Raw genomic sequence first — 25,269 nt, 5'->3', positions numbered from 1 at the left:
AAAAAATACGATGATGTACAAAATTATGACAATCCTGCTTTTTCTCAAGACACAGCTGTTCTCAGTTCAGGTAGTACTGGAGGGACATTCATGCAGACCAGCTCCTCCACTTCCTGGTAATGTGAGTATTCCAATTTTTTTTTAAAGTTCCATTAGCAAGACAAAACTAGATGCTCATCTTGTGCTGGTCTGTAGAGCCCCTAAGTCAGCATCTGAATATGTTTGATATTATGGGGCACTGGGAAACAGTGATGCACTTTTGTTTCAGCAAAATGTTATGCAATAATGGGTTCCCCCATTAACTGGACAACACAACAGTGGGGTGAAATAATTAGTGATATGATAGGTTAGGTTACATTTAATAGGTCTTCATCACTTAGGATGAACAGAGATCATAAGAGACTATTGCCCTATTGTGAAGACCAGCTAATGTGAATTGTGAAAGGTCTAAAATGCTTCCAAGGTGAGAGGTTGTAAAACATGGCACTAGGACACTCAAAAGACTTCAAATGTTCTTTCCATGAACATTCAATAAACCAGGATACCAATTATATTATGTGTAGAAAGGGAAGGTTTCGCTAGTAATGTTAGGGCTTATAGTTCTGTTTAACTTCAGCTGAATGTGTTTTGAGACTGTTTTTGTAACTTTGGCTCGGTACACACAGGCCAAAGCGGTGTGCCACTGCCGATACTAGGGCTCGGGAGCATGGAGCAACCACACGTTCTTGAACCCTAGTATGCATGGGCGCTGCCATGGCCGTGTGGCCCCGCCCACACAGGGCATGTGTTCATGATGTAAAGGCTGTGACGTGTCTATATGTCGCTGCGCTGCACTTACGTCATTGACATGCCACAGTGCACTAATGGTGTACTGATGGAGGCACCCACGTGCACCCAAAAGAACCCACTTTTACTGGGTTCTTTTTGAGCCGAGGGAGCCCATACGGTTTGGAGGAAAAACGGGCAGCTCCAGACCATTATTTTTTTGGGGGGGGGGGCTGTCGAGCCCCTTTGTAACTACACCTAAATAATGCCTGAAGAAAGGTGCCTTCACGTACAAGATGCCCTTTGCTAATGTAAGGTTTGCTTGCTTAGAATGAAAGCCTTCCTTAAAAGAGCTCCTCCTTTCCACTCTCTCTCCATGTGCCTGTGTCCAGTGTATGTGCATGTGTGTGTCTCACATCCCTTATCTCCCATGGAAAGAAAAGAAGAAGCATCTGCAGAGCCAGAAGTGAAAAACGGCATAGTAAGCTCCACAGTGACTTCCAAATAAGTCTCTGAATTTCATGAACAATTAGTGGGTGATAACAGCTAATCGAATTTAGGGATCACCCAACTTCTACTCAACTGTAGGAAGCAGGAAGACCTGTAAGAAGTCACATGTAGCTGTGCATATCTCTTTTCTGTTGACCAAAGCCAAAATGGTTCCCGCTGGTCTAGGCTGGATTCACAAAGGCATAACCTAGAATTATGTATTTCTGTCTGCCTCATATTCATGATCCCACACATTCATCCCATACAGTTTAGTAGTGGCTGGGACCATGAAAGTCTCCCAGTTCTCACTTACTAGACATCAACCACTGTGAGTGATGGGGTCTCTTCCCTTGTTGATCAAGAAGTGATGGGGTCTCTTCCCTTGTTGATCAAGAAGCTTACATTCCCACCTTTCTCAGTGCAAGGATGAATTGTGACAGTGACACTGCTTCTGACAGTCACACTGGATATTGCATATGGAAGGATATGAAAATGACAGTAAAACTGCTTCTTATTCAACAGAGGAATAGACTCCTGTTGCTCACAATGGTTGCTGCCCCATAAATGAGAATTGAAGGTGTGTGGGCCACTAGACACTACACAGCTATGTAACAAAGGTAGTTAGGTATTCAAAACTGCCTTCCTGAGTTCTGGCCATACTCTTTTTCTGACTTTCCAGTTTTTTAAAGTTCTGGTGTGTAACCTTGATAATAACCCACTTTGGCTTGCATTACAACAAACATCATCTTGATTTTTCACTTACTTATAAAAAATGAGTTTTAGATAGATGGATGGATGGATGGATGGATGGATGGATGGATGGATAGATAGATAGATAGATAATTTTTGTATTCTGTCCTTGTTAGTTCTTCCCTCTCAACAAAACAACAGCAGCAAAATTAGGCAAGGAATAGTCTCAAAAAATTACATATTTATCAGCCTTCCCCATGTATGATAATCTCTCTACCTTACAAGATAAGGAGTTTGTTTGTATTGGAGTCTGCCAAGGGAGGACTAATAGTGGTTGGGAAGGAAGTAAAATTCTTTTTCCATGCTTTTAAGTTGGTCTCAAACTCAAAGGAGAATGGGATCAACTGTAAATTAGGCACTCCTAATTTGTAAAGGGGGAGTTCACATTTTGATCCTTTTACTTTAAAGATCAGCATTGCTATGGATTACTTCATCTTTGGAGACCTTATTGCAGAATTATCTATCATTACTTCGGATACTAACGCAAACAACTTGAAAATATAACTTGAAATCTGCTTTCTTCCCAGTTCTCTGTGTCCTTTTTGTGGGTGAACTGGATAAACCTAAAATGGCAAATGCACTTTGAGGAACATATCTCTGTAGAGAACAATGTGGAAACATTGTTTCCATCCTTTTAAAACATGTTCCATGTTAAAAATTTACTGCTGACTATAGTGGCCAAGAATATCAAAACTGCATTGGAGGTGATGACCACAAAGGGCATGCTGTGTTTCAAATTCTCCTTCTATTATAAAATAAAGGGTTTTATTTGACAATAGTGCCTCTTATTTATCTTCAAAGGGACTTTTAAAGGCTCAAAATAAGGGTAAAGTTATATCTTTTTCTGCAGTACCTTGTGTTTAACCTAAAACAGCTTGCTATAGCCTATGTCAGCATGGAAGAAGGATACACAGAAAAAGACTGGTTAGCTCTCTAATTATTTTCAGCTCAAAATGTCCCTCCCCAAGCAGCTTGAACAAAACAAAGGGCCTGACCAGAAAATCCAGCTTCTGGATGGCTTAGGGGCATTGAGTTTTTACAGCGCACTCCTCAAGATGCTCAGAAGCTGCCAACCAATCAGATGGGGGTGGTTTCAAGGTGTGGCGTTTTGACAACTCACACCACTGAAGCACATGGAAGCCACCCGGGGGTTGCACAAGGGCCACCTAACATGGCCCAAAACCAGCCCCAAAAGGAGCGGATCTTTTCCACTCCTACTTGGGACAGTGGCAGAGGGTGCCTTTGTGGCCATCTGTTTCAGGCTAAAGAGGTAAATCTGGATGTTACAGTAAAAGTATCTGATCTGATACCAGGGTTCTCAAAGTCATCAATCTATGTGTCTTACAGTAACATACCAATCACAAAGGGTCAACAATGAACCAACAAGGAAGACTCTTGCCACCCCATTAGACCAATTCATTCCAAGCTAAATTAAAATCCAGACCTATAATGAGTACTCCTCAGGTTCTAAGAACCAAGGGTGAAACTGGTCTATAGTCAAGATCCTAAGAACCAGGGCCACTAATCTAGGACCCTAGACACAGAAATATGTGAGCAAAACTAGATTTAGTCTCCAAAGCAGCCCCAGATTTATTTTCACAACGTGGTGGTGGTGGTGGTGGGACAGTTATTTGTACAGTGCACCTTTGCTTTATGAGGGGGATCCGTTCCGGACTTCCCTGCATAAAGCAAATACCACCTATGCTCAACCCCCATTTAAATGAATGGGGGTCGTGCATATGGCGGCATGGTGGCATGCGTACACCACAGGAGCATGCCCCATCCATCCCTATGGGATGCACTGCCCCTTCTCCCCGTGCAGCTTTCAGCGTATGCTGAAAGCTATGTAAAGCTTTTTCATTTAGTAGATACATTACAACAGGCAAAAATGATAAAAACATAGCTGATCTTACTATAGATATGAATACTATAGATAGGATTTCAGCCTACAGGAATATAGGCATGTATAGATGTATAGATGTCAAGTCTCCACATTTGAAGATTAGAGTGAATATACAACCATTATACATCATAAAAATAGGCAGATGGGCAAAAGGGAAGGTTTAATATTCCCCCTTTTCCTTGAGCAACCAAACTAACCAATCATGACACCAAAGGCCTTGAACCTTCTAAGGGAGATGCACTTGGAATTTTTCAGAGCTGCCTTCTAACAACCAAATTGTATGGCAATATCTAAGGTGACCTTAACTAGGCCTCTTCACAATTGCAGAGGTACAGATAACAACATTTACAGGCTACCAAGGCAAAGAAACCCTTAAGAACAATGATTCTGATGAAACCAAGCTCTTTAGCCATTTAAATTTTCAGGATTATGTGATTAAAAAAATCAAACAAAAAGTTTTTTGTGACAATAGGGTCTCTGTATCATTCCTCTGTCTTCAAGAAATAGATAAGAAAGCACCTTGAACTGAAAAATGACAGGAGAGGTGAAAATGAAGTAGACTTTTCTCAGCTCAATCCTGAGATACATGTTAACAATTGTTTCTTTAACAACTAAAAAAGAGATATTTTCACAAACATTTAAAATATTAACACAATATTAACATAATATAAAACATTTGTAGTGTTGCTGTTTTGTGTCCTATTGTGATAAAGCATAGTCTCATTTGGAATCCAATAAAGTGACTGAAATTGTTTGACAGACTTAGTATATAACAAAATACTGTTGAGAATTTTAATAAAAACAAGAACAATTGAAAAAATAGAGAGTGAAAGCTTACCCATGAATTCAATTCCTAAATGATGAGCTACATCAAGGGAAGCATGTAAATGAAGGAGAAAAGAAAAGAAGAAAAATATTAATAAGAAACTGTATTTATTGAGGGAGAAAGTTATTGTATAGCCAGATGCTCAAATCTCACATAGTAGCACAACAGTATTACAATTGCTAGTGTCCTTCCCCATGATCTAAAAAATATTGAAGTATGGTATATTCAGAGTCAAAATCCATCCCATTTACAGAAAAAAAAATCTGAACACAGGACATTTGTATACCTCTCACTCCAAGTAGAGAGTTCAAAGGATACTTCTAACACCACAGTTTGGATCAGATGTTATCATACTTAAGGTGGCGGAGGTAGCATTATTTAGATCTTATTCCTCCAGAACTGAGAAACAAATCAGCATACAGTCTAAACCACATACAATATGAATTCAAACATACAAAAGATTGTCATTAAAATCCAATTTAACTATCAACAACATTAACAATAAACTGAAATATATATTCAATTTTTTTTTTAAAACACAGCAAAGTACCCTTTACTGGCCTTTCTTTAAATGCAGTGATGAGGAGTTCATTTTAATTGCCCAAAGAAGGGAGTTCTATTAAAAGTAAATCTATTTAAATAACAGGACATAGAACAATCCTCCCTACTTTGTCCCATTTCAGTGGATCTGCTCTAAGCATGACTATGGCCTGAAACAGAGAGCTTGGTAAAGCCAGCTTTTTGCTGGCTTGGGGGTGTGGCATTTAGACATGTGTCATGGTCCCAAACCAGATAAAGGCTGCACTGGTGATTACCCACTGGCCAGCTTCTATCCAGCTTGGAGGCATGGCATTTAGATGCCCCATGCCCCAGACCTGGTGAAAAGCCATCTCCAGAGGCAAAGGAGTGGCTTTTTTCCTCCTCAAATAGGAGCAGATCTTTTCTGCTTCTATTTGGGGTGGAAGCTGGCTGGACTGGGGCTGTGCACCTGTTTGCTGCTCCCCCAGTCCAGCCTAAATGAGGCAGCTCCAATGGCCATCTGTTTCACCCCTAAGCATAGATTCAACCTCAACAGGATTCAAGGTAGCTTGCAATGGATTAAAACAAAGTACATCTAAAAACAAAAATTAATACAAAAATTTAAAAATAAGTAAACAACATTTTGGTATTGTGATGATCCCTGTGGTCCAAACAACCTAAACAGTGGCCCTGTTTTGGCACTTATTCCCAGCAGATCCTTTATTCTTCTCTGAATCTCCTGTTCTCGGTTCACACTCCCTGAGAAGTTGAATGAGACTCTTGGACAACTTCAAATCATGCTGCCACCATCCAATGAATTTATAATAACCTTTCCTTAACACACACTGTGACTTGTTACGGATTTATAGTTCCCTTCCCTTTCTAAACTAAGCAAGCGGTAACCAAACTAAGGCATATGTAAAGAAGTGTAGGAATAGTAGATACTTTTAAAGAAAATATTTATTCTATTAACAAAAATAATATAAATCATACAAGGTCTTTTGACCTTGCAGGTACAATACATATAGTTATCAGACATTCATTTCAAACAAGCCAACAGAAACAATAATAAGGCCTAACTGTTCTAACTCACACATTCCTAAGTACTGATGCAGAGATGGAATCTTCTGGCCTATATTGGCTTAAGATGTAGTTACTGGCTTTGGCCTAGCACAAACTACCTTCCTGAAGTATACTTTCTGGACACAGGCTCAACAGCTTTTCCCAACCGGCAAGAGCCACATCAAGTCAGATACTCTCACTCCAGACTCCCCACTGAAGAAGCTCCTCCAACTGATCTCAGAGGCCTTTTATATCCCTCTGTTGGAAGCTTCCACTCCTGCTCACTGATTGGCCAAGTGAGCCTTCTGTCAGTTGTGAGATAATTACTCATTTGCATGTACCTCCCTCCCAGCTTAACTCTTTATTGCCTGATAGAAATCTTCAAATGACTGGAGGCCCAGTCATTACAGATATAAAAACACAAATTCAAAATAGTTAAAACACATTAAAACATAACACAATAAAAATTGCAGATTCCTTGGAAACTATGAAAAATGTACACAAAGTGGATTTCCAAATGAACAAAGTACTTATATAGTTCCAAAAATATGAAACACTGGAAAACAATTAGAGATGAATGGGAATTTAATTTCAGTTCAGGTTTGATCAAATATTACATTACATAATTCAAATGTGGAATAAAATAAAAGGAATTGTTTTGCCTGCCTGATTCAACACAAGGTGCCATAATTGATAAATAGATTTAAAAATGGGTTATGAGTACTTCTGTGAAATGTGGAATTTGAAGTTAAGTTCATTATAGTTAAAGTATTTCAACACTTCCCAAAGTGAAATTTTGTGTCCAAGCAACCCAAAGCATAGTTCAGATCTCTGGGGATTATAACACAAGACACTTACTGTGCTGGAATCATTGCCCAAATGTTTTAGAAGCATGGAAGTGGGATAGCTGGTTGTGCTTCTGAAGTGTCATTGCAGTGTCCCGCTCTTCTCTCATCGACAAATTGTTTGCAGAGCATCCATTTTTGTAATAATAGAAGTTCCTGTTATTACAGAAATGGCTGATCCGCGAATGATTTGTCAATGAGAGAAGAATGGGATGCGCTTCAGTGATGCTTCAGAAACGCAACTGGCTATCCCACCTCTGCACTTCTGAAGTGTTTGGGCAATGATTCCAGCATGGTAAATGCTTCATGTGATAATCCCATATGTCAAAAGAGGGATATAAAATCTCTTCCAAGATAGCTGGTATTCTTCTGCAGCACTTGAAATGCTTGTTGTTGTTATAAGTCTTCAAGTCAACCTCAATTTATGGTGGCCCTATCATAATTTAGTTAGCAAAAATTATTGAGAGATTAATTGTTCTTACCTACCTCTAAGGATGAGAATGTGACTTGCTCAAACTCACCCAGCAGATTCCCATGGCTAAATAGTAACACAAACGCTGGTCTCCCAGAGTCCAAGTTCAAAATTTGAAACCACTAGAGCACACTGGCTCTCTCCTTCACTCAGTATGTATAACCTTCAGCATGAAATTTGCCAAGTCTCAAGACAATGACTAAAGTCTAAGGGAATTTGTGTCTCTCCATTTTTCCATACGGGAAGACAAAATTCAGGTCAAGCAGCAATGGAGGAAAGGAAAATGTAAATTTTGTATCTGAAGTAGTTTCAATGCCTGAGGCGTCATCACCATCCATCCATCTTCAGTTGGTTTTAGGAGTCAGCATGACAGTGTCTGTATATGTGTTGCACTCATTAAATGTCAATCCACTAGTATTATAGGGAAAGGATTTTGGAGAGATGACAGGTAGCGAGGTCATGTACATAGGCCCACTGTACCATTTTGATCAAGACATGGGTGTGTTTGTATTTTGACTCATGAGTTTAGCTGTGGCACAGGGCAGGTGATGGGGAACTTTTCAAAGGCTAGTGTTAAGTCTTCTACCAGCTTCAGCAGTAGCATAGGGCTTCAAGAAACTCTTCATTAGGTGCATTGTAGATAAAATCACATGGGATTCCAAACCCACTGGGCAAGGTGGTATGTACAACAGCTTCTGGATTTATTTTGCTATGTCCAACCACCAAAATGCTTTGACTTTTTCTTCCTGGCTCTGCATTGCCATATCCCCTGACTAGCAAGAGCTGGCAGGAAAGCATGAACTGCCTTTTGGTGAGCTTATTGTGGAAATGGGCATTAAAACAAGAAGCCAGCATATTTATTGGGAAACAGTTAATGCTTCCAGAAATCGTCCAAGGGAGTGTACACCATGTATTAAAGTTGAAGTGACATTTGAACAATCATTGTGTCACTGCCACCCTAGCAATGCAGTATGGGAAGCCTTGGCTGTGGGGATCCTTGTGGGGTCACAAAAATGATTCAGGGGCTGAATAAAGTCCACAGGCCATGTGTCAACTGTAACTAATCTAGAAGGTTGAAATTTGGGACAGTGGTACCTTAAGAGTTCTTGATTACTTCAAATGCCACAAAATAGAGAGGATGTTCCCCTCTCCCTTCATGTATTAATTTGTATTGTTTTACATATATCTCATGTATTTGTTGTTGTTGTTGTTGTTGTTGTTATTATTATTATTATTATTATTCTCTGGTTTATTCTGTACTTCATATTAGTGGGTAAGTGTCCTTGTGAGTGACTGGACTTTAATTATAGCTGTGCCTTTAATTTAAATTTAAATTTCCTTTGAAAAATCAGAAGTGCAGAGTACATCTTGAGAGCAATACTACAAACACTATAATCCTCTCTCAAGTATTGAAGACAATTGTTCAACCATGTTTAGAGGCTTCAGAATGTCCTATGCTCTCCCAGGTAGCTAAAAATAAGTCTTATTTTGAATAAAGAGATTGTTGGAACTTTAAATACTAATTACTAGACTTTACAAAGAATTATATGGATGAGGATATTGCTCTCGCAAGCAGGAGCTCTAAGATGATCTCAAGTATTCAGAGCCAATTGTCTGCTCATATAGATTTCCAGAAACTGTGGCCACTTTTGGTTTACTTATTTTTTTGTTATTTTGGATGAGGGTTTTAATACTTTTCAGGTATAGCACAGCCTGTAGAACTTTCCATAAATGACCCTTAGGTCTTCCAAAATTGGCCACCTGAAGGGATAGGTCATGATAAGTTCAAAAATGGCACAAAAGACAGGTGCCCAGGCTGAAAATATAAGAAGTATAGAGGACTGGGATTCACACACTGAATCAAAATATAGACTCAAGGCCATATGCTTGTCTGCAGGGATGTCAATTCACCGATTTCAGGAACTAACCACTACTACCCTCTTTTGGAACTGTGTGCCAAAATTCTGGAGATTTTTAAATCGGTATTTCAGCTTCAAATATATAGAAAAATAAACAGATGCAACATTGGAAGCTATTGGCTCATAACAATTTCACTAAACATTCTTCAGAAACTATGAAAGGTTCCTTCTGGAAATGTGAATCACTATCTTACACACTGAACATACTTTGCAGATAAAATAATTACATTATGCTATATTACGCTGACTTAGGATGTGTTGGTGAAAGGCAAAATATCCTCCTAGCCACAGAATATACATTGCATGGTTTGTTTTCTGTAAACCTGATTGAGATGCAAAAAGTATGCCAGCTTTCCAAAATTATAGTCAAGATCAAACACATTTATCTGATTGCCAGGAAATGAGAAATGAAATTAAGCCACATTCCTCTTTTTAAAGTGTATGCAGACAAGCAGAGAAAAACATTTTCTTTTAAAAAGAAAGTCAAATACACTGAAGACATAACAAGGCTTTTCAGTGACAATTGGTCATCTCTTTCAAAAAACCAATCAACTAAGGTAAGACAGAGTAATAGTGTTGTCCTTTTAAAAAAGAAATTATTAATTTTCCATATGTTGAAGAATGCTGCAAATATCTGTGGGATTCAACAATGAAAGAATAATTTTGTCTTAAAACTATGGAACATGTAGGAGGAGTGGGGAAGTGTTCTCCAGTCACCAAAAGTTGAAAATATTAGTTTGCTCATGATTTATGGAGAAAGGAACCATACATACATTTAAGATGGTCTTAGCATCACAGAACCATAGAAAGTTAGAACTGGAAAGGGTCACAGGAACCATCTAGTCTAACCCTTGCCATGTAGAAATAAACAACTAAAAGATCCCTGAAATGATGGCCATCCAGCCTCTGTCTAAAGATCTGCAGTCTACCATGCACCAAAAAGTCAATTGCATGGTCACATAGTTAATATACTAAAGAGGTCTTTCCTGATGTTTAGTTACATTTTGAATCCATTGATTCACAGTCTAGTCTCTGGAACAACAACAACAACAATCTTGCTCCATCTTCTACATAATATCCCTTCACATATTTAAAGATAGTTCTAATTACTTCTCAGTCTTCTCTTTCCTAAGCTATGTATACCAAGCTTCCTAAGTCATTCTTCTTAATGTTTAGTTTCCATATATTTTATCATATTGGTCACTTTTTTCTAGCTATGAAGATTATTGCACAGGCTTTCTGCCCAGCCCTGGAGTGGAATGAAACTTTGAGATTTTTTTTTCAGATCGGGTGTTATTGCATGCCTCCATGCTCAGACTGGCAACATTGCAACCTGGTTTTAGCCATCCAATCCCTAATCCATCCTAATCCCGTCCTTCATAAAGGACGCGATTAGGAAAAATTTGAGACAGGATGGCTAAAATTGGACTGTGATGCCGCCGGTCTGAACCTGGAGGCATGTGATAACACCTGATCAGAATTTTGTTCCCCCAAAGTTTCAGTCCACTCTGGGGCCAGGCAGAAAGACTGTGCATCTTCTATGGTCTAGCTTGTTGGTATAGTTGAACTCTGGTACCTAGAACTGGACACAATATTCCAGATGAGGTCTGACTAAACCAGAAAAGATCTGTTGTAGCCCAGAATTACAATTCTTTTTTTTTTTTTACTTCTGCATCACACTGTTGATTCATGTTCATCTTGGGTCTAATAAGACCCATAGATTCTTTTCACATGTACAGCTTTCAAGCCAGATGTCGCCTATCCTGTATTTGTGCGTTTCATTTGAAATGTGAAATGAAAGGAAGCTACTACTGCTATTTTTCCCTGCCTAGGTGTAGTGCCTTACATTTACTTCTGTTGAAATTCATTTTGTTAGTTTTGGTCCAGCTCTCCAATCTATCAATGTCAATTTAAATTCTGATCCTCTCCTCAGATGAATTAGGTATGCCCTGCCCCAAATATTGGTGTGATTTGCAAATCAACAACATGCCTTCTAGTCTGTCATCTAAATTGTTAAACAACATCAAGTCCAGGACAGAACCACAAAGCACCCCTCTAGTCACCTCTCTCCAAAATGAAGAGGAATCTTTGTTGCGCAATCTCTAGGCTCAGTTGGTAAACCAATTACCAATCTGCCTAACTGTAGCACTGTCCATCCTACAGTTTATCAGCTTGTCTGCGAGAATATCAAAAACACTGTCAAAAGCCTGGCTGAAATCAAGATATACCACATTCACAGCATTCTCTTGATTGACCAAGCTTGTGGTTGTGTGCCTTCAAGTCATTTCCAACTTATGGCAAGCCTAAAGCAAACCTATCATGAACTTTTCTTTGCAAGATTTGTTCAGAGGAAGTTTACCATTGTCTTGCTCTGAGGCTCAGAGAGGGTCGCTTGATCAAGATCATCTGGGGGGTTTCCATGAACAAGTGGAGATTACAGCCCTGATCTCTAGAGCCATAAGCCAATGTTCAAACCACTACACCACGCTGGCTCTCTTACCAAGCCTGTAATTCTATCAATAAAAAAAGATAAGATTAGTTTGGCATGACTTGTTTTTGTGCTGGTTCTTAATAATAAAAATATTTTGTATAAATGGTCAATGACTGACTGTTGATGTTTGATAGAATTTGCTTTTTTCATTGCTACTGCTGTTGCTCTTGTATTATTTTGAGACAATGCATCGATATCTAAGAATACAACACAAACCCTGCATTCAAGATTCCAGTCTAATAAACATGACATAAAAAGAGGACAGGAAGTGAGAAGTACAAAAGGAGGTAAATTCAGACAATAATTACTCCTTTGTTTATGAAATTTGTACTTGACAGGTATAAATCAAGCAAATTTAGGCACTAGTTACACATTTGCTTCTGAAATTTGTGCTTTACTGCTTTATGGTAGCTTGCAATAAAATACAGCGTAATCCAAATGTAAACGTTGGGGCAAAATGTCAAGAAAACAATTTAAACAACAACATCTAAAAGTCAGTTCAACAAATAGCATTTACAACTGCAGTAAAAAGTTAGCCAAAAGCCTATCTAAATCAATCAATCTCAGTTTGCCAATGTGAAGCTATAAGAGAATATGCTAGATAGATAGCAGTTTGAAAGGGAAATAAATTATATATATTAGCGCATTGATCGTGGGGATACTCAGCCCTGCCCCTGCCCACAGGCCAGCACTTTTTGCCTTTGTCTCTACAGCTTCTAAAGTGAAGTGTTTTTAGTCTTGCTTTTAATGCTTCTTATCTGTACAGTCCACCTTCCCCATATGCGGGGGATCCATTCCGGACACCTCCGTGTATGAGGAAAAGAGCATCTACTCAAGCCCCATAGAAAATAATGGGGTTCATGCTCATAGCAGTGCACGGGGCACACGGTGCAAGTACGCACCCTATTATTTCTGCTGGGGCTTGCCTTCCGTGTAAGCTCAAAGCTGCAGAAGGCAAGCCCATCTATAAGGACTATTATTACCAGTCAGTCAGTAGGTTTATTGAATAGCCCAAGGGCCATTTCAAAATACTCAAAACATAGTAATACAAGCAAGGACACACACACACACACACACACACATAATGTAAATATAGTGCACTATGCATAATATACAATACAATATAGATATGTACTATAGATATTATTACCAGTGACGCTGACTTGAGGTGATTGACTCAGACTCAAGTCAGTCTCAAGTCACTTCAATTTCTTGACTTGGACTTGATACAGCAATAAATGATGTACTAGGTTGACTTGACTTGTGACTTGTATGTGGCTTCAGACCTTGCTATGGGATGGAGACAGCTTTGGTCGCCTTACTGGATAACCTATGCAAGTAGCTGGACAGGGGGAGTGTGTCTCTCTTGCTCCTGTTGGAACTCTTAGAGGCTTTCGATACCATTGACAACGGAATCCTTCTGGGCCCCTCTCTGAGATGAAAATTGGGGGCACTGTTAAGCAGTGGTTCCAGTCTTTCTTGGAGGGGCAAACTCAGAAAGAAGTATTGGGGGACTCCTGTTCAACCCTCTGGAAGTTGGCCTGTTAGTTCCTCAGGGTTCTGTCCTCCCCCCCCCCCCCCATTATTTAACATCTATATGAAACCGTTGGGATAGGTCATCCAGAGTTTTGGGGTGAGGTGTCCCCAGTATGTGGATGACACCGAACTGTATCTCCTCCCATCTAATTCCAAGGAAGATGTCACTGTATTGAACCAATGTCTGCTGTCAGTAATGGACTGGATGAGGGCAAAGAAATTGAAACTTAATCCAGATAAGACAGAGGTGCTCCTGGTCAGTTGTAAGGCAAATCAGGGAATAGGGACCTTGCCTGTGCTGGATGGTGTTATACTCCCCCTGAAATCACAAGTTCTCAGTTTGGGTGTTCTCCTGGATTCAACTCTGTGTCTGGATGCCCAGGTTTCAGGAGTGGCCAGGAGTGCATTTGCACAGCTAAAACTTGTGCACCAGCTGCACCCATTTCTGGAGATGCCAGATATCGCTATGGTGACACATGCCTTGATTACATCCCGTTTGGACTAAGGTAACACACTCTACATCGGGCTGCCTTTGGAAATTGTTTGGAAACTTCAGCAGGTCAAGAATGCTGTGACCAGAATGCTGACTAGAGCCAGTTATAGGGATCATATAACTCCATTGTTGGAACAGCTTTACTGGCTACTGGTTCATTTATGGGCACAATGCAAAGTGCTGGTCATGACCTATAAAGTCTTATATGGGTTAGGTCCAAATTATTTGAAGAACCGTATCTCCCCAAATGAACCTGTCAGAACACTAAGATCGTTGTGGGAAAGCTTTCTCTCAGTTTCACCACCATTCCAGGCTCGCTTGCTGAGGACATGAGAGCGAGCCTTCTTGGTGGCTGCTCCCACCTTTTGGAACTACCTTCTGTCAGAGGCTAGACTGGCCCCCTCCCTGCTTGTCTTTCGATGGGAGGCTAAGACGTTTTTACTTCAGCAAGCTTTTAAGACATAAGCATGCCACAGTGGTTTTTAAATCGACTATGTGTATTTGTCATGCCTTTTAAAATCTATTATATTTTAATGTAATTTTATATTGTTTTGAGATTATTTTAACTGTTTTAAATTTTATTGTAATGTTTTTTTTAATCCGTGAGCTGCTTTGGGGCCCTTTGGGGAGAAAGGTTGCATATAAATGAAATAAATACATAAATAGTATATTTTTAGCAACCAACTTGCTGACTTCAAGCAGCATTAAAGACCCCCCCCCCCCAAGCATGGGATACATTTCTTGGAGAGGAATAACAAACGTATTAGGTAATAAGCTTGAGTTGGAATGATCCTTCTAAAGCAGTACTTCCCTGCCTTTGGTCTTCCATTTCTTTCAGACTTCAGCTCCTAGAAGCCCCAGCCAATTTGGCAAAAATTCAGGAATTATGAGAGCTGAAGTCCCACTGTTTCAAAGCATTTAAAAAGCCTTAAAAGGCCCCTTTAATGTGCAGCAAGAAAAGGCTGCCGAACAGACTTCAGCCCCCATCTCAAGATCATTGCCTAACATATTGCTATTCCCCTCTGAGAAACATGCCCTGCCTCCTTTTTTCTGTTAAAGTTGGCTCACAGACCTGAGACTTGACTTGAAACTTGGAGTAAAAGACTTGAATACAACAATGATTATTACTCTCATGGTGGCATGGAAAACCCAAAGAATTTCACAAGAAATGTACTATCCTTAATATTTTGATCTTTCAACATAATGTAATGAAACTAATTCCTATCAGGTTTCTAACTGTAAATTATTTGTGTTTAATGCTCTCCTATTCTAACATTTCATCCAACTTAATATTTAAATTAATTTGTAGAACCACAACTGTCAATGGTATGTTAATACACTGTGTGAGAATAGTCTAAGAAAAAGATCTACATCATAGTCTTAGCTTCATCAGGGAATGTTGGTGCACTTGAAAAATGTTCATAGGTAACCTCTTGGTTATCCAATGTTGGGTGCAAAGAACAACGCAAAGTTACCACATCTGGTACCCAGTTGTCACCTTCCAGATGGCCATTGATGACAATTTGTGAAAACGGAGCACTCATTTACAAGTATCTTGATTTGACCCAACAATCATTATACAGTGGTACCCCGGGATACGAATGCGCCGCCTTACGAAATTTCCGGGTTACGAAAAAAATCCATTGAAAAAAACTGTTCCGGGTTACGAAGGTTATTTCGGGTTACGAAAATTTTTTTGGTGCTTTTCGGCGCTTTTTCGCACGAAATCGCGGCTTTCGCTATTAGCGCCTATGGCTTTTTCAGCTTACGAAGATTTTCGGGTTACGAACGCGGCGGCGGAATGAATTAAATTCGTAACCCGGGGTACCCCTGTACATCCAAATTGCAGTCTTGGAGAGTGCATTATTTCTTATGTACTCAAACATGCAAAAGGAGAGTATCGATGGTATGTTTCCAGGAGACATGGAAAAACATAAAACTTGACAGATAAAAAACATTTACTTCCAGAAAAAGAATGTGTGTGTTTAAGTCCCTAAAATAGTCCAAGAAGGACATTCAATGGACATGCCATGCTGACTGACCGTGTTTGGAGGGGGGGGTTGAATAGCATGGAGAATAGAAGCATTCCACATAAAATATTTTCTTGCAGATTCTACTCATTCTTTATATTCTTATTCCCTTTTCCATTAGCAAAGATAACTGTTGATAAAGCACTCACATAACAGCTTCATCTCACCATGCAGCTGAATTGTATTCCACACTGAATTCTCTGTGCCAACAAGGTCAATTTTCAGTCATGCAGATTGGGCCTACAGTAGTTTGAAACATTTTTTTCTTTGCTTAAAAGACAAAAAAAAAATCAGCAGCAGAAGAAAAACCTACTATATTTGCACCATGTTTTAAGGCTGGTACCAACAGATGCTGCATAACACAGTTCCCAAGCACTATTCATCCAGTACCAAAGGAACAACAGTGGTTGGAACAGCTTCTCATAAAAAACTTCTCTTTTAAAAAGTATATCCAGTGCAAAAAAGTAGAATAAACTATTGATTTTTGTTCCCTGCAGTTGATGCAGCATAACTCATGTGAATCTGCTCATTGTTGAACAACTAGAGTTGAAAAGTCATATCTAACTTTTGAAACAAAGAGCTATGGTCAATTATGTTTCTCCAGATACTTTACAGATGTAAATAACCGCTTGTCCTATGGATTACAGTTTCCTTCTGCTAGCTTTAATCATTTGTTTAAACAAATAATTTCTGTTTTATAGTGCTGTTCAAGATGTGACAGATAGTCAGTCTGCTCAGTTTAGAAGCTATATAACAAAGCTCTTTCAAAGTTTGGAATGTCTTATACATCAAGATACACAGTTTGCCTTCAGAAGGGCTATAAATTAGCACTTCAAACACAATACTGTAGTGTCAACAGCTTCTCTTCAAGAGTCTTTACACCATTCTTTCTCCTGGTTTTTCAGTTTCCCTCCATTAGTCAGCATTCCATGACCACTAAGCAAGCTCAGTCCTCATTGGGTTATTAATGTGATTTACACTTTGGCCAGGTCTTCAATGATCACCCATCCTTTTTTTTTATTCAGGGATCAATTAATCAATTAGTTTCCTTTTCTCCTATATGTATTTTAAGCTCTCAGGTTCTTTCCATCCTAATTAAAAATAATTTATTTTCTCAAGATGTTGCACAATATATTTTTAAAGGCATAATAAAACACAATAAAATCTAAAAACAAACAAACCTAAAACCCAATAACACTGGAGAAAATTAATAGATACACCAGCACAGCATAAAATGCAATACACAACAAAAAACTAAAATCGCCATCCCATTCAATATTTGAAATCACTTTACAGTGACTAAAACAAGGGGACGTTAAATGGGACATTAAAAATACTAATCTTAGGAGAAAAGAAGTCATCAACTAGTGTGAAAAGGTAGAAGCATGGATGGCAGTGTGCTTCCCTTAAGACAGGGGAAACTAGATCAGTGTTCGGTATTCTGCTCTCACTCTCAAAGCCTTAGAATAAGACAAAACTTGAAAAAAGACATTTGCAGTTAGAGTGTTTTACTCGGTGTATCTTTTGACCCCAAATTTAGATTGTTTTCCCTCATAAAGTGGGGATACCACTGCACCACTATTCCAAGATGTCTTGGGTTCACTGGAGCCAGCAAAGTTTAATGGAAAACCAGAGCAGAGCTGGTTTTTACAGAAGTGGCAATCACCATCCTGTGCATTTGCCATCATCCACTGGGTTGGGTTGTTAAAAACCATCACTTTAGAGTAATAAAAAGCCATGTTAATAGATTAATCCCTGCTTTTCAAGATCCTTCCCACTTTCAAAACCAAAGACTGATAATGGCATGGTTTCATAAGGAGACTAGATATTACATAATGTACTATGGTTCCTTAAGTCCACCTTATGGCCTTGCATGTCTTTCTTTCATTGTTCTTCTGCAACAACCAGAGCCACCTCTCCTGGACATACTGTTAAACCACTGCAGCCTCTTCTGCCCATAATCATACTGTAGATGGTGGAAACTGGGTGCGGAGGGTCAGAGAAGTATCTACCTATGTCCATCTGCTGAGGTTCCTGGTAGACAAGGTCAAAACAAGGACATACCCAGGTGCTCCTCCAATCACACCATCAGCTCTCCATCAGCCATAGAATTGCTGTGGGAATGGCTGCAGCAGCTCAGTATTGAGTCAAAGGGGTGCTGAGTGGCCAGCTGTAGCAGAGTTCCACATCCATAACTATTACACTATGCTGTGACATACACCATCTTGGCCAATATCTAATTCAAAGCATTTACTGGAAAGAAACAACATAATGGGAATACTGTTTTAGGTGACAGGGAAATCACAGAAATTGGACCACAAGATTCATAGACCTGTGTGTGGTATACCACACCACAGATTACAGTGGTTTTGTAGCGGTGGTGGTCATTTGAAGAAACCAGCACAGAGGTGGACCACTTTCCGGGGTACGCATGGGTCTCCTTGAAATCCACATTGCAAATGCTCACTTTAAAAAAAACACAATATAAGGCTCAATTTTAAATATAAGCACCCACACTGTTTTTATAAAGACTCATATTCACTGGAATCTTATGGGAGTATGATGCTCCTTTAAATGAAAGCATGCAAGGATTTTCTTACATGCTTGAAAATTCTCCAAAACAGCATTAGGATGCTTGAACATTGTTGTTGTTGTGTGCCTTGAAGTAATTTCTGGATTATGGTGACCCTAAGACAAACCTTTCATGCAACTTTCCTGGCAAGATTTGTTTGAGGAGGGGGCGTTGTCAATGATGTTTATCACACTATGCTCTTAAAGAGGTACTATTGCAGTGTGACTCCTCTAGCAGCCTCCTGTTGCATGCTGGGATTGGCAGTTTTAAGGAGCTGAACTTCTCTGCCTGAGAATTCTAAATACCCCTCCTCAAAACTGCCAATCCCAGCATGCAACAGGAGGCAGCTAGAGAAGTCACACTGGAATAGTACCTCTTTAAGAGCTCGTCTGATAAACATCTTTGTAGTCCTCTGAGAGTGAGACCGTGTGACTTGCCCAAGGTCGCCCAATGTGTTTACATGCCCAAGTTAACACAGCTACTTCTTTGAAAATGGTTTTCAGTTCAATTTCTCAATGTAACCCACCCCAGATTCTTTTATTTTAAGTGCAACAAACTTTTTCAGTTTAGCACATGAGGCTAGAATGGATGTGTGGTAATGAGAGTAGGGTTTGAGACCAGTATACATCCACACTGGTCAAGTACAGCTTCATTTAGCATGAGATTCAGAACATAAGATATTTATACTGTTGGCTTCAGATAGGGAAGATGGTTCTTTGTATGTGTATACAAACACCCATGCTTTCTTTCTCTTCAAGTGTTTTTACTTAACTGGTGATTGCTATACTTCAAATTCCTTGGGAACAAAATGTGAAGTGGATATTACAATAAGAGGTGAATATTCAACTATGAAATTATACCTTGACACTCTTTCCTACTTTGGTAAGAAAGAAACTTAAAAAATCCGGTTCTACTTTGAAGCTATATTATGATGAGTTTAAGATTTAGAGGTCTATACTCATCAACATTTCATAGATGAAAATAGGCACTTTGCTATGAATTTGTAAGGGGGTGTTGTTGAGCAAAATGCAGCTGTGTGGTCAAATACAAATGTAATTTATGAGGAAGAGTATACAGAACTGCAGTGTTTTAAGCAGAGAAATCTCTGGATTCGTGTAGTGAATTTAGGAAAACTCAAAAGAAGCCCAAATCAATAAATTGGACAGTATATGTGTTTGGATGAGTCATGATAATAATTCCTGTATTCCATTATACATCACTGTAAAATCAAACAGTATTTACTAAATCCTGCTCAAAGTGGTAGCCTTTAGTCAGATTCATGGTCACTGTGTGAGGCTTGTTTTTCACAATCTCTGTGCAATGAACATTATATAACCAATCAAGCCTCAATTTCTCTGTAGAGCTCATGTAGTCACCTTGAGCCAATTGTAACCTTTTAACTGTATCTATTTCACAAGATTATTATTCAGTATAAAGAACAGTGGAGAAAAATCATGCACAACATTTTGAGCTTCAGGAGATAAATGAAATCAGTCAAAATGCACATAATTAGAGAAAACAAAATGAAATTAAGACATTCAAAAATCCTTTTAAGCTGTCTTTTTAAAACTACATTGGCCTGGGACCATGGACCATGCCTGCATGGACCAGAACACTCTTGGAGCAGCTTGGAGCATTCTGGCCACAAAGCTGTCCTGATGTCTCTTCAGTACCTGGCACTCTGGAGTGATGCCAAGTGGGTGTTCACATGCACATCCTGTTGTGGTGTCTGCTGACACCACTGAGGCACAAAGATGGCTGGGAGCCTCATTCTTACCTCAAAGGAGGTGACTTGCACTGGTGGTAGTGGGTAGCACAGTGGGATACACTGTAAACAGCCATCCAGACTTGATTGCTCAAGAGGGCTCCCAGATTTTCTGGGAAGATCTGGAACAAAAGGTGACTTTTTATAGGATATTGTAAGGGTGGTATATAATGGATCTGCTGTTGAACTGGTCGTACATTGTCCGAACACTTGGCAACAGAACCAAGGATTGGCCCATGTGTCACTTGGACTGATTTCTGGAAGGATGGGTCAGGATGGGTCACACTTGCCCTGTGTGGACATGGCCTCACAGAACTCATCAAGGCTTACTTCTAAGTAGATATGTGTATGAGTGCATTGTTAACAGAAACAGAATATTGCTCTGGGAAAAAAGACTCTCCCACCTTTCTCTCTTGTGTACACACACATTTCCTATTTTACACAAATACATAAATAGACATACACTCCTGTCTCTCTCACACACACAAACACAGACAAAACATAAATACCATTTCTTTCTTTCTTGCGCACAGACATATCCTGTGACCTAACAGAGATAAATGCAAGCACTCCTATCTCCTCTCACAAACAGACCTGCAAACATACCCACCTTTCATTCCTCTCTCTCACAGAAACACATACTCCCCTCACTTTCATACACACACAGATGTGCAATACACACACATACTGTTCTCTATCTCTCACACACACATAAACACACATTCTTCCTCACATACACTCTCTGTCTCTTTCACACATAAATGTACACAGTATTCACTCCATTTTTAAAATGAACATACACACATGCAGGCTGGAAAAAAAAATATTGGAATTGCTTCTTGCATCCCTTCCCTGCCCAATTTGCTTACTAGTTTATCACAATAGTGAGTTGCCATGGGAAAATGGGAGTTAAACTAAATTTAAACCAAAGAAAACCCAGAAATGCCCAATGTTTATCACACAATATCATAGTTAACGTGAAATAACATGAAGTTAATCCGAATACAAAGCAGAGAAAACCAGCAGCTTTTTACTTTTGGAACAACCCAAAAGTAAAAAAAAAAGCTGTCATTTTTCTCTGCTTTGTGTTCGGATTAACTTTGCCAGGTCTACTGGATCCCCTAACAGGATATAAAGTTAGTTGGCTTATATGAGTCTGGAAACTTTGCAATATTACACTTGGGCAGTCCCTAGTGTGATAAACTAACTGAATTTGCAAGTTTGGTTTAAATTAGAATGTACTTTAAATCGCATTTAACTCCCGTTTTCCCACAGGATCTGCCCTAGTGTGATAAAGCTCTTAGTGAGTTTCTGCCAATAAGGCAACAGGAAATAGCCAGATAGCCAAAGAGGGTATGCTCTCCTATGCACTTTTGATCAGTTGCTAGAGTATTGCCCCCTACTTTTTGATCAGTTGAAGGTGAATTCAGGGGACAATATTCAATACCTTTGAAACTTTTATAGTGAGGTGGAGGAATACTCATTGTGGAGTTCTGAACTCATGTCTCATGGGACAAGCAGGAGATTCCCTGGGACATTCCTATTATTTTGAGGACAGTTGAGATGTATAGAGGCATTAAATGTATCATCGTTATCACAACTTTCTTTCTGGAATAATAGCTTTTTCCATAGTCAGTGCCAATTATCGATGAACTATGCTAAATGCCATCTTCAAGGTACTACCTGGAGAAATCTTAGTTAATTCTCTAAATATTTCTTAGAGTCAGACATTTGGTTCCCTGAAATGAAAAGTAATTATGGATTGGCATTCCAAGTCAGCATTTCTTCTGTCTAGAATTCAGAGCCTCTTGAGTAAAGTGCAATAACTAATAAAGTTGAGCATTGTTCTGTGACTCTGGAGACTAAGGTTCATATCCCTGCTCAGCCATGAAATTCCACTAGGTGACCATGGACAAGTTGCAGTCTCTCAGCCTCAGAGGATGGCAATGGCAAGTTGCCTTGAAGAACCTTGCCAAGAAACCTATGAGCGGTTCACCTTAAGGTGGTCTTCATTTGGAAATTACTTGAAGGCAGAACAACACAACACAATGCCCTACACAAATTGTAGGGAGTTAGTTCTTTTGATCAAGACAGGATATGAGCATGCAAGGGGAAGTGCTTGCACAGGCAAATACCATATTGAGTGTCCACAAACAGGGTTAGGGGAAACACAGAAACATTTACATGTGCTGTGAGTTGGGTGACATTTCCCCAGAAAAGCAAGTACTAATTTTCCTGCGTCAAGGTGGTGTCATGTAGCTTGTGGTCAGAGTCTGGAATTTTATAATTATTATTATATTTTAATTTATTAAAATATTAGTACACTGCCCTCTATCAGGAGATCTCAGGGCAATTTCCACATGACATTAAAACAGGTTAAACAAGTCAAAATCAATAAGAAAGTATAACTAAGGTAAAACATATTAAACAATACAATAAGTTAAAACACTTTAAAAACATTTTTAAAACTATAAGTAATGGTCTTTGGAGACTGCTGTGGCTGCTCTGTTGGGTACTAATTCATGTTCATCATGGTGACAGTGATGATGGCATTCAGAAGGCTGGTGCTCAATGAGGCTGATACGGGTGTTGTGGATTGGTTAAAAGAGGCTGTAGGCATGTATGGGCAGCTGCGAGATGAAAGGAACCACAAGAACCTTGATCAAAGTTAGCGTGGGGACACCTCAAATAAGCTCTGATTCAATTCAACTTCCAGTAACAGTCTTGGGTTGAATTAATAAGGCTGAAAGGCTTTAGTGAACAGCTATGTTTTACTTTGGTGTCTAAATGACAAGAGTGTTGGTGCAAGTTGGGCCTCCAGAGGGAGACCATGCCACAGTTGGTATGCCATAGCTGAGAAAAAATGCAAAAGACATTACAAAACAGTACTTCCTGATTGCATAATTACAAAAGGTAAGTGATTTTCAAGGCAGAGCTTCCTGCTCTTCTTTCACTGTATTCCTTTCTTCTGCCCCAAACCAAAGAATCTTACTTACGGCCAAGAAAAGGGAGATGTAGATATGGGGCCTCTTCAAGCTATACATTTATAGCATTGAGTGTCCTCTTTCACTACCATGACTACATCCAACAGATTCCTGAGATTTGTAATGTGGTGAAGCACTAGAGCTCTCTGGTTGAGAATTCTAAATCCCCATCCATAAACTGCAGATCCCAGATTTCCATAACATACAGCTATGAGAGTAAAGTAGAATCATAGTTTTATAACTGTCAAGTGCTGTTGCAGCCGCAGGTTCTCCAGTCATCCTGCCCCCTACATCAAAGATGCTACATAAAGTCTCATTTTTAGAGAAAACGGGTGTGTTCTTAAAATGAATGCATGGGATTTACTTGTGAATAAACAACAATATAATGAGCTGTGGCCCAGCTACTCCAGGTTCAGCTTTCAGTCCACCAACATCTAGGTAAGACATTAATTCTTAGACTCAATTCCCCATTCACCACAGGTGGATAAACTCTTTCTGAACAGAGTAGTTATAAGGATTATTGAGATAATTGTTTCAATAATCCTCCAAAGCACCAAATAAGTGCTAACACCATTACCTCACACATTATACAAAGTGGAATTACAGCATTACATATTTTTGCCATACTTCAAATAGGGATGTGCAACTCTTCAGCCCTCAGTCTTACTGAGATTCTCATTTTGGGAGGGATCAAATTCATTGTGAGGAGAGTAGAAGGTGAGCCTTATTGCCTCTTGCAGGGAAATGTATGCATACTTCTGTGTTCATTTTTCAAACTGGGTATTTTTGTGCACATTTCCAAATGGGCTGCTTCTCCTTCTCCTTCTTCTCCTCTCCCCCTCCTTTTCTTTTATTCCCCATCAACAATGGAACACAAAGTGACCTATGTATTATTAAAAACAGTTTAGGTTAAAATTCAAACAAAACATCAATAAATATATCTAAATATAGAAGCTATTTTAAAGCAATTAAATATTTGAAACCATTTAAAATTCATTAAAAGAAAATATAAAAATCATCAGAACAATACAGCAACCATTAAAAGCTCATCACAATCAGTTTCTAAAAACTCAATGAAATAGCAATTATTTTTAATTTCTGGTGGAAGGAGAGCAAAGAGGGAGCCATCCTAACCTCCCTAGGGAGGGAGTTACAAAGATTATCACTCAGAGGATAAAGGCAGGGAAAAGATTATCACACACCCTGTTCTTATCCCGTTCTTCTCCTGTCCATGAAGTGTAATGGATCTGTCATTTTGTATTAATGAGAAGTTCCATTAATACCAAATGATGGGGGCCATTAAACTTCAAAATTGGGAGGAGAAGAGGAAGAGGATAAGCATGCGATGTATGATAATTTTTCCCCTGACCGTGCAAATAGAACAGGATAAGGATGGGAGCAATCCTCTTTGGTCCCATCCTTATCCTCCGTGTGATTATATCCAAAGTCTTGGAGCAGCCACTGCAAAACCTCTCACTTTTGTTCTCACCAAACAAGCCTTGAAAGGTACAGGGACAGAGAAAAGAGCTTCTCCTGAAGATGTCAGAGCTCTAACAGGTTCACATAGGAAGAGACAGCCATTCAAATAGCCTGGAACTGAGTCACATATTGCTTTATAGCACACCACCAGCACTTTGAATTCTGCCTGGAAATGTATTGGCAGCCAATTTAGCTATTACAATTGTATGTTCTCTGTAGGCAGCCTATGTTAACAATCTGGAATAAATCTCTTTGGGCCAAGGAAATTTCTGAGCAGTCCCACACAGAATATATTACAATGTAATCCAAACAGGTATTGTGCTTTCTTAATTGCTAAAGCATATAGATGCACATGTTTAGAAAATACAT

The 25,269-nt window shown here is 39.2% G+C and overlaps 1 protein-coding gene across 1 annotated transcript in view; it reads right to left on the bottom strand.

Moving 5' to 3' along the window:
- The window catches only part of NRG3 (neuregulin 3), a 764,487-nt gene that overhangs the window by 108,140 nt on the left and 631,078 nt on the right, over nucleotides 1-25,269 (bottom strand). The window contains exon 4 of the mRNA XM_042461138.1: nucleotides 4,746-4,772. Within this exon, the coding sequence (XP_042317072.1) occupies nucleotides 4,746-4,772 (27 nt within the window). The remainder of the gene's footprint in view (nucleotides 1-4,745; nucleotides 4,773-25,269) is intronic.

The sequence above is a fragment of the Sceloporus undulatus genome, chromosome 3 (assembly GCF_019175285.1).
Source record: "Sceloporus undulatus isolate JIND9_A2432 ecotype Alabama chromosome 3, SceUnd_v1.1, whole genome shotgun sequence".
In the NCBI taxonomy this organism is placed as follows: domain Eukaryota; kingdom Metazoa; phylum Chordata; class Lepidosauria; order Squamata; family Phrynosomatidae; genus Sceloporus; species Sceloporus undulatus.
This window is presented reverse-complemented; position numbering and strand designations above follow the sequence as displayed.